Here is an 11,002-nt window from a genome sequence, read left to right as displayed (position 1 = left end):
GTACGACTGAGAGGTCGTGTGTGTGAGAGGTTAGTCGGCAGCTCAGGAACGCTTCAAAGAGTCGTAATCTCAACATTTCTCTTCACCCTTTAGACCTTCAGTGCAACTCAAACGTCTTGTTATCCCGACCCGTCCATTTTCCACGCCGGCTTCCTGTTCAGGGTGACAGGGAGCTGGCGTGGATCTCCACGGCAATCAGCGTGTGAGGGAACAGGTCATCACAAACCGCGCATTCACACCTAAAATCGTTTTAGAATCCCCAGTAACCGAGCGTGTAAGTTTCTGGACTGTGAAACATGAGCACCGAATGAAAAACCATGCACACACATACAAACTCCACACAGAAACACCAACAAGATTTCAACTGGACACCTTCTCCTTGGTGCACAGACATGCTGCTGCTTGTTAGGACAAAAAAAAAGGGACAGGAGACAATTGTGGACAACAGCTGCCTGGGTGTTTACCTGGACAACAGACAGGACCGACACTGAGTCAAAGAGGAACAGATCAGACTCCGCTGCTTAAGATATCTTTATTTATTTAAATGAACAGAAAGTAGTTGAATATCTTCTGCAGAGGGGTATTTTCAGCAGCTATCTGTTGGTGCAGCAGCAGCACCAGCAGAGCCCATGATTAAAAGAAAACAACAACAAAGAGACTGAACCGATAAAGATTGATGTGTTTGTGCTGGAGACTGACTCGTGGTCCGTCAGGCTCAGAGGAGACAGAAGAAAGTTGCACAAGCTGCTCGATATAACGGCTGACATTACTCATGATGTTGATAAAACCAAAGAAACACAACTCCGCTGCAACACGGATCGTTACAGGAGATCATTCATGCTCACCGAAACTGGAATTATAAACTAAAATGTTTCCGTTTGGATTCAAAACAGTTGTTTCAAATGTTAGTTTCAGTGACGCTCATCCTGCCTCTGTATTTGTTCTTCTCTTTATTTTTATTCTTCAGTTTAACCTTTTGCCAATCTTACAGATGCTGAGCTCAAACTTTTGACTCGTGGCAGCAGCTGAGAAGGATCTGCAACGCATATTGTCAACCTTTTTTTTGTTGTTTACGGTTTTGCCATTAAGTATTTGGAGCCAACTTTCTGTCTGTGTTAGCAAAATACCTCATTAAACACGAGATGGACTTCAGTGAAACACTCAGGAGATAATCACTGGATGGAATCCTACAACTGACTAACTTCTGGCGTTAACACAATTCAAGTTAATTTAAATAAATAAATAGATTTTAAATAAATCTTTATGAAAAAAACAAAACAAATACATTCAAACACATTTTTTTTTCAGTAACAGCAAACGTTTTGGAGGCACAGTGAGTTGGTAAGGATCCAATCCTTACAGATTAAAGCAAAGAGGTCACTTAATGGTATTATCCTACAATATGTGTAATAATGCCATCTATGGCAAAGGTTTGTGTGGTGTGCTTCCCGATCTGATAAGATTCCACTTCCAGACCTGTTTCTGGAATATTTTCATTGTGATTTAATGTTTAGTTTGAATTGGAATCCCCTTAAATAAAAAGCACCTTTAAGAAAAAACCTGAAGAAAGCAATGCCACAACCGACCAAAGGCCACAGCTGCTCAGAAGGAAGGCGAGGTCAGCGGAAAACTGCATAATCATTAGGGTTTCAAGTGGATTGTCGTTTCCTGAGAGAAGCTGGAGGCGAGAGGTCACGGTTTGTCCTCCTCACATTTATCTAAACCAGTTTAGTTCCCGTATTTCACACATAAAACAAAATCAAATCCACCTTGGCTGAACTGATGGGATAGGATCTGAATCAGTACAACGTTTGGTTGAATCTAAAGGCATGCACTTAAAAAAGAAAAAAAAGAAAGCAGACACTCATAAAACAAACTGGATGCTGGAAAAGAAACAAAAAAAAAAGATTCCTGTGGTGTTGCCATCTAACGATGAAGATGATCTTTTCTGAGGGAGACGCCGTTCGGTCCTTCATGGGGTGCAGACAAGCAGGGTGGAGTCCAAGTCCAGACGGAACGCCGGATACAGCGGCTGAGAGAACTGGCAGTTAAACGTGTGCAGCAGCACCACGGCGTCCGACACGCTGTAGAAGGACAAGGCGCCTTTCTGACGCTCCAGGAGCACGCCGATCCGCGGGCACGGCGGGGCCGCCACCGTGGTCTTGCGGTTGTCGTGCCAAGCGGCGTACCCCGTGTGCGTGCACCTCAGCCTCCAGGAGTTCTCGTTGCGCCCGAGCAGGCAGGGCTTGCCGCCGCCTCTACGTCCGATTGACAGCGACGTGACGCCGACGTCCACCCATCCGCCGCCCCTCCACTCCACCTCCCAGTAGCTGGCGACGCCAAACTGGCCCTCCCGGCACAGGACCTGCGCCACGGAGTCGAACCGGTGCGGGTGAGGCGGGTAGGACTGAGCCTCCTCGCCACAGTGAGCGCCCTGAGGCCCCTCCAGGAGGACCAGAGTGGGGTGGGCTGTGTTGGGGTCCAGTGACAGATGACATGAAACTGGAGGCAAGAACGCAGAGAGGGGAAAAAAACGGAAACATTTAAAGAGGCAGGAGTTAAGATTTTAACATCCCCAACTATAAAAGAAAAGGACGTTCTTACAGGGATTCTGTAGAAGTTTAAATTATGTTTTATTTGTAATCAGAAGACAGATTCATGAGTTCCAAGTTGTAAAAATATAAATATATAAACTGACCCTGATGATGATGTCATTACCAGAGCCAAGTGCCAACTTCAGAGGTAAATGGAACGCCAGAGGAATATCCAGATTGGGAAAGATGGCGTGGATACGTAGTTTAAGATACAGTCATACAGTCTGTTTACCAGAACTGCTTATTCTGCTGCTGATCTTCACCATAAAGTGGGCCATCAACACAAAAACTGAGGCAAAATCATCTTCAGCTGCTACTGTTCTTCACAAGTATTGGAGATTTATGAATCCTGGAGTCAGCGAGGTGACATTTTGTCTCAGAGCTGGCTGAAAATGAAACTGCTCCGTCATCTGCTCGAGTTCTTCCTGCTTCTCAGAGACGTGCGAGATGCCGTCAGGCCGGGAGATGTTAATCCGTCCAGGATTTGAGTGGACATTCTGGCCCACAAGGAACAAATGACCTGAATAGCCCTTATCCACCTCTGAATGAATAATTAATGCCTAACAAGTTGCGTGTACGCCGTCGTCTTGTCAGCTGTAACAGGTAGAAGCTCCGCTCCCAACAATAAACCAGGATGTCATAAATACATCATGACTGCCATCCAATATTAATAACAGCCAAGACCCGACTCCCCGACGCTCCTGCAACTCGGCTAATCGATGCGGAGCTAAACCGCCGGAGTCGGCGTCGTTTGGATGCATCTGAAGTACTTACATCTGAGCAAAGCCGCTCTCATCCTCTGATCGGGCGGTTGCAGGGACGGAGTGGACGGGGGGAACGAAACGGGCACCGCTGGAACGGGAATGGGTGAATGACAAACAACAGACACAAGGAGGTTGGCAGAGTGATGGAAAAGTGTTTTGTTAGGAACTAAAGTGCAGCAAACAGCAACATTAGGATTTTAATGTGTTGTTCGAATAACACAACGAGTCAACGGTCTAATAAAACCGTGTATCTGTGCATGGACACGGCAAACAATCTGCAGCTCGGTTGTTCTACAACCTGTTTGCACGCTGTTGACTCTGGAATTCCAGGCTTACAGCAGCCGACTACAGGAAAACCAGACTACTCATCACAGGTATCTGAGTACATAACCCCCCTTTAAAGTCAAATCTTTACGGTTAACAACTTTAGATTTTAAACTTTGTCAGAAAAGACCAAATTCAACTTACCTCTATTGTTGTGTAGCACCAAAGGCTGCTGAGGTTTGGAGTTCTCCACAGTCTGGCCCCCTTTCACACAAAACAGAATTTATTTTTATAAAAAAAAAAAAATAATAATAATGTAATTTCCTAGTTTTAAACAGGGCATGTTGGCCAAGCAGGGCGGTAGGCAGGGCGTTTTTGCGAAAAGTAACATTTTGTGAAGAAATGCACATCACCCCACTGCCTCGTATGCCAGAGTTTTAAACAAAGCTGCACGATCACAAAATGCTCAAAGTATGTGCTGGGGAGGACTCTCAGCTACTACCACACAAAATCCCAGCTCAGCAGCTCCACAAACGGTGGAGTTAGAGACAGTTTTGTATACTAAGATCAGTTAGCCACGGCAGCCATGTTGAATTGGGTTGACTCCAAAGGTTAATCAGTTGTCGAGGTACATCCAGTGATTACTTTCTGATTATGTTCTTGTAGAGAGACAGACGAACACATCTACAGGCATACATGGTGATTAAAATGTATCACACATCTGGTCCAAGAGGTGGATAAATTTGGCTTTTTATGTTAAATTAAAGGTTTTCAGAGCATCACCAACTACAGGAACTAACTGATGAAAAGACACTTTAATAAACAACCACTTTATGGCTGGTGACTGATACATACAGTATAGTTTAAAGGCTTAGAGCCGAACCTAATGACAGAAACAGATTACAGATTACACATTAAATGCCAACAGACTCTAAGAAACTACACATTTTAGAATGGGAGGAACAACATATGTACAGTTGCTAACAATAAGTCCCAGAACATATTTGGGTTTGGAGGAGTTCTAACATTTTTATAAAGATGTAAAAGTAGTTTTTTTGGTGAAGATATGGCTTGAGATGCTTGGTGAACACAGGGGTTGTACTTTGGACTCTTAGATATTTTAGAAATGGCCAGAAGTAACACTTAAATAAGAAGGATTATGTTCCCGCAGGACAACAGTGTCCTCTGGTGACACCCAGGTCTCACTGACCAAGAGAACATGCGCTGATCCTGCTACACGTTGCTTGATCAAGGCTTTGATGTTCGTTTTAAGCTGGTTTAGCTTTCGACAGGAAGTTTCTCTGTGTTGCTGCTCCTTGTCTTATTAACTGCAGGTGATAACTCTTTATTCCCGAACTTTTGTCCAACGGGTGTCATTTACCCAGTTTCTTTAAAGCTGAGGTCACTTTAACCGAATTTGCTTCAGCTCAGAAGAAGGAGATTGGGATTAAGCCGAACTGGAGATGAGCCAGAGCGTGTTGTGTCAGACAACGCCCTGTCCTCTTTAACATGATTAATTAACCGTCCACTGTACCTCGCAGTGTTAAATGTCATGTTAAAACCTCTGACATGACTCTCTCACAGAGAGTGTGTGTGTGTGTGCACATCCCGGCATCGTGTTTCTTACCTTTTTTTTTTTTTTTTTTTTTTACAAACTCTCTATCTGGGACAAAGTTCTCATTACCTGGGAAACCATCATAAAACGTGAAACTAAATGAATGAGCTGCTTGTGTTAAACGGAGTTTTTATCTGATAGACGATAAAAAGCTACTCATCCGGCAGAGTGTCAGTGTTTATAAGGTGCATGCTGCATTTCCCACAGCTTTTGGTGTCTGCAGGTCGTCTACCTGCTCGTCCGATCCTGTCCACCTCCTCCCTGCAGACCTCTTCCACGCGGCTGCGGAGATGGCACAGAGCCTTCCTGGCGTCGCTGAAGGCCTCCGTGTGCCGGCCGACGGCTCCGGAGCGCTGATCGGTGGTGAGACAGGCGCAGAGCAGCGGGGCCGCCTGAGCCAATAAAGACACAGAGCGGACCACGAATTAGATTACAGTTTTCAGCCTGCAGTCCCCACTTAATGGCTTGTAGGATTGGATGTGAAAACAGCACTCCGTGTGGCGCAGGCTGCACGAGCTGTGCTGACTCATTCCCTCCACCGGCCCTCGTCTGCAGCATCTCTGCTCTGCTCTGCACTCAGGGCCCCCTGGATGCACCAGCACTGAGTCACTGGTCTTCTGAGAGAGCAAAGTTCTCAGGAGAGGCTAAAAATGTCTGATGTGTCAGCGTCCCTCGTGATCGGGCTAAAACGATCAAAGTGCCAAATAAAAGAATAAATCTGTGGAATAAAGAAAACAAAGCAAACGCCATTAATTACGAATGAAACATGGGAGAAAAATCAAATCACTGCTGAAATTAGCTGAAGAAACAGAAGCTGAGATGTTAAAGCTAAAACAAAAAAGCAAAATACTAGCTAAAAGCTAAAGAAGCAAAATACAAGCCAAAAGTAGCAAAATGATAACTAAAAATAAGCAATAGGCTATCGAAAAAGAGCAAAATGCTAGCTAAAAGGTAAAGTATTAAAAGGCTAGATAAAAGCAAAAATTAGCAAAAAGCTAAAAAAAGCTAGCTGAAAACTAAAAGTAGCAGAACAATACCTAAAAGTTGAAAGTAGCAGATTGGCAGCTACAAGCTCAAAGTCGTGGAATAGTAGCTAAAAGCTAAAAGTAAAAATATGCATGAATGCTGAAGCAGATTTTAGAGAACAGTATCTTTAAAGGACATGTTGGCGACATATTTGTAAATAAAGTTAAATTTTGTTAATATTTTAAAATGAATTTCAACATACTTTCTATATTTAACAAGGACAGTAATTTTATTTTTTTTTCCCCTAATGTGTTTTTGTCATCTCCCCAGTGCCCTCAACATTTCCTGGTAAAAAAGTTGAAAAGTGTCGCCAGCATCGAGTCTCTTTCCAGAAACCTTCTGCTTCCAAGTCTTCTTCTCTTACGCCTGGAAAAGCCTGCCACCCATCTCCCTGATCAATTATTAACTGATTGATTATTTCCTTGATTAAGTCTAAGCAGCCGGCCAAAACTGGCTGAAATAAACAACATTGCTCTTGTGCTTTCATTCTTATTCTAATGATTCTTATCCTATTTTTTTTTTCGGCTCTTTTTCCTCCTTACCTGTAAGAAATGAGCGCTGTCGTCCGTCTTCAGTAGCTGGCTGATCTCCTCGTCTCTCCTCCTCAGCTCCTCCAGGTCTTTCTCCAGCAGCTCGATGTCTCGCTCGGCTCTCCCGACCGCTGCTCGCTCCTTCGCCTCCAGCATCACTCGAACCTGCGTCACAAACGGACCATCCAGCACGCCCCTGTCAGCCCGCGAATGGGAAGAACACGTGCCACCGAGCAATCCGTTTCCTTTCGACGTGTTATGTAATTATTGCTTCTACAGACACGTAATTAGAATATAAACCATTTAGTCGAGAATGTTGACATCTATTACTGCAAATCCCCAGAAACTTCTGGAAAACTGAAGAATATCGTAACTTACTGTTACAACTGATGAGTTTATTAAACCTTTTATTTAACCAGAAAATAGGACTAATGAGATATAAAATGTCTTTTACAAAAATTACCAAATCCAGACAGGAAGCAGCTTAGCTCAGCAATAATTATATGAATGTGGACACATATACACATATTCATTACATGCACATGTCAAATAAAACCATTAAAAAGTGATCAGGACGACGAAAACTGCAGACTTAACCAGTAATTAGCCTAATGTCTTTTTAAGTCATTGTAACAGTCTTTATAATCAAAGGAAGCAATTAGTGATAACATTTACAGCCAGGTGTTCTGCTAAAAATGTGTTTTTTTATTCATTTAGAGATCAGATATTTAATTGTTTCCAGGAACCCTATTAGAAGGACCATTGTAACTTCCTATAGGAGATACAACAGCTGTTATTTTCAGCTCAACTTTTCTTGCGACGGACGCACGGTTTGAGAGAAACGGCGATGTCTTTGCAGCTGGTTCTTGTGCCGCGCGCCTCTTGCTTTTTTTTCGAGTCAGCTTCTCACCTCGGCTTTAGTTTTCTCCAAGCGTTGTGCCATCTCAGCGAACAGAGCTTCGCTGTCCTCCAGGACCGCGCACGCCGACACCTGAAACACGGACACGGCAAAAACGAATAAATCACCTGAAAAATGTGACCCTCTAAAACAAACAAACAAACAAAAAAAAAGGTGAGTCCTAAACAGCAGCCATCAGTTGACATCTGAGACGAGTGAAACACCGACAGCACCTTCTTTATGGGGACATCCTGACTACACAAACAATGAAATCAGTTATTGTGCAAAAAAAAAACAACAAACATTTCAAACTATTCTTCTAAAACTATATGAGCTAAATCACAGGGATAATGATGCACAAAATATTACAAGAAAATATCATAAAACTAATTATATATGTCCACATATTTTATAACTAAATAATTTTTTCCAAAGGAGCCAAAACAGTTTCAGTGTGGAAGGAAAGAGATGACGCTCCGGAGACGGGTGGTGTTCCCGAGTGGGAAAAAGAACTTGGGACTTAAACTACTTTTCCAAGGAAAACTGACAAAATACTCCCTTTGGACAGGATTTGTCTGAGTGTGTGTGTGTAAAATATGAGTGTGTGAGCCGTCTATGAGCTGTATATAAAACATCCAGTCCTGCAGTGTGGACTCTCATTCTTTATCCACCCATATCTTTACAAAAACGAACACTTAAAACGTTACCATTACGACTTGATTCAAATGCAGAAGCTTAAAAAATAAGAAAATATTGTGTTTTTTTTTAAAGACACAACTAATGCAAGTCTGTTAAAATTCAAAGAGGTAATTGCAGTGAACTGGAGAAGAACAAACAGGTACAAACTTGACGTCAATCCACTGAAAGTATCTGATTTTGAATTTTCCATCACTTGGTGCAGAATACAGAGAAGCTCTCCGATCCTCCGTGGGGCTGAACGGATTTCTGAGAAGCAGGCTGAAGGTGTTGGATAACAACAGTTCATTTTGTTTTTTTTTCCTTTCAGGGAAATTCTGTGTCCACCTGATGATTTCTCAGAGCCTTCAATAAACCAGACGAGGCCTCAGTCCCCAAACAGAGACGCTTTAACTCTCGGGAGTCTGAGTCTGATGTAAATAATTAGTACGTTCTCAGAAACTCTCTGCTGATGACATGCAATGTTCATAGAAACACTGGGTTTACAAAGAAGAATAGTGATCACCCCGGCTCTGTGTGTGTGTGCGTGCAGGTGTGTGTTGTTGTTGTTGTTGTTGTATTTGTTACCTTCAGGGAATCCAAGTTCTGCTGAAGTTCTTCCAGGTCTCTCTCTCCAGTTCGGATCCTTCCCTGAAGCATCCTTTGAGACTCGTGGAGCTGGAGCTGACAGACAGAAGGACAAGAATAACAAAATACTGATTTTTTCAAAACTGTATTCTTCTAAATTAATTCTAATAATACAATGACGTGATTTGTAAAGATGCTGTTTTTCTAAACTTGTTTGCCCATTGACCATTAAGATGCAAAAAGCTTTATTTTACTTATATAATAAGATTGAGTGGTCCTCCATCTATCTATCTATCTATCTATCTATCTATCTATCTATCTATCTATCTATCTATCCCACAAGTTAGATCTAATCTTGGAAAAACAGGTTTTAAAATGAATCTGGGAAAAAAAAATATCCTTAAAAACAATAAATCTTTTGAACTAAGAATAATAAATGACCTTTGGAGCTTCATTGACTAAATACAGTATTTCAAAATGCTTTTATTAATATTCAGTTTTCACCATTTTTCTTACGATCTGACAAACAGACAAAAAAAGCATCTGGAGTAAAACTTTTGCCCACATTTATCTTCTTCTAGGATCATTACTTTTAGCCTGCTGTTGCCAGTGTTTTAAAAATATAAATTTGGGGGCAATTAATGCCCTTTATTCTTAATTTCCACTGAACAGAAAGTTGAAGTAAAAAAGAGGCTTCATTTCTGCACATTTTTAGAGATTACCAAGAAACTTTCAGCAGATGTTCAGAAGCTTTTCTCAGGTTTTTAGAAGAATATTAATCAGTTCATTTGTATTCAAACTATTTATTATTCACCAGATAGACATCTTCAGGAAAATCAAGCAGCTTTTTGTTGGAGCAAAAGATGAAAACATTTCCTCCACAAAAGCACTTTCCCCCCCACCCGGATAAATCTCTACCTGTCTCCTGGCTTTCCGAGCGTCCATTCTGCGCTCCTCCTCCCGGTCGGCTTCACACAGCGGGCACTCTCCGCTCCGCCCCGCCGCCGCGGGCTCCTCCTCGGGGCCGCTCCCCTCGGGCTCCAGACCCCGGCGGTGCTGAGCGCACAGCCGCTCCGCCAGAGCCTCCACCGCGGGCACCAGCTTGTGCCGCCGCAGCGGGCCGACGTCGCGGTGCGGCAGGACGTGCACCTCGCAGAAGGACGCCAGGCAGACCAGGCACGACTTGCCCGCCCGCATCCTGCTCTCCGCCGGGCAGAAGTCGCACGGAACCTCCCCGACTATCCCCAAGTAGAGCTCCGGCTCGCCGACCATCTCGCTCAGCCTGAGTTTGTCGACGACCTCGGCGAGCACCGTGTTCCTCCGCAGCACCGGCCGAGGGCTGAAGCTCTCCCGGCACTGAGGGCAGCTGAGCCGGCCCGGCGGCTCCGCCTGGTCCCAGTAGTTGTTGACGCACGCCATGCAGTAGGTGTGTCCGCAAGGGATGGACACCGGGTCTCTCAAGATGTCCAGGCAGATGGGGCACCGGAACTGGCTCTCGGTCACCGAGATGCTAGCCTGGGCCATCTCGGCAGACAGTTCTCCTGTGTCTGGTCCTGTCAAGGACTTTATTCTTCCTGTTCGGAGAAACTTGTCCGAACTTCCTGCGTGTTGTTTTGACGGAGTCTGGCAGGCGGTGCTTCCGCTGAGACGAACAGGTGGGCGCTTTGTGCCCTCAGCACTGTCTTACAGGCACGTCGGTCCTTCCGCGGTTACGCTTTGTGCCCTCAGCACTGTCTTACAGGCACGTCGGTCCTTCCGCTGTGGCGAACAGATGGGCGCTTTGTGCCCTCAACACTGTCTTAGAGGCACCCCTGGGCTCTAAAGCAGGGTTCTCCAACTACCGGGACTGGCACCAGTCCATGGATCATTTGGTTCTGGGCCACACAGAAATAATAAACTTTTATTCCAAAAATAAATAAAATAAATCTATAGTAATATTTTATATACATTCGTCTGCAGGGTAATTTATACAGAAAAAAAACCCTTTTCTCTTTGCTTTTTTTTCCAGCACTGGACTCAGTGACATTATTTTTTTTTCTTTAACATGT

General features: G+C 43.9%; 1 protein-coding gene across 1 annotated transcript; it reads right to left on the bottom strand.

Moving 5' to 3' along the window:
- Positions 1-513: 513 nt before the first annotated feature.
- On the bottom strand, positions 514-10,602 carry LOC108230073 (E3 ubiquitin/ISG15 ligase TRIM25). Its single transcript, XM_017405942.3, has 8 exons — positions 9,873-10,602; positions 8,955-9,050; positions 7,704-7,784; positions 6,806-6,958; positions 5,470-5,629; positions 3,827-3,886; positions 3,369-3,446; positions 514-2,502 (listed from the first exon to the last, which is right to left on the bottom strand). Exons 1-8 carry the CDS (start codon positions 10,476-10,478, stop codon positions 1,973-1,975), a joined length of 1,764 nt encoding a protein of 587 aa, XP_017261431.1. The 5' UTR covers positions 10,479-10,602; the 3' UTR covers positions 514-1,972.
- Between the last annotated feature and the right edge of the window lie 400 nt (positions 10,603-11,002).

Source organism: Kryptolebias marmoratus, linkage group LG3, assembly GCF_001649575.2.
Source record: "Kryptolebias marmoratus isolate JLee-2015 linkage group LG3, ASM164957v2, whole genome shotgun sequence".
Lineage (NCBI taxonomy): Eukaryota > Metazoa > Chordata > Actinopteri > Cyprinodontiformes > Rivulidae > Kryptolebias > Kryptolebias marmoratus.
Note: the sequence above shows the minus strand (reverse complement) of the source record. Positions and strands in the feature narration are given on the sequence as shown.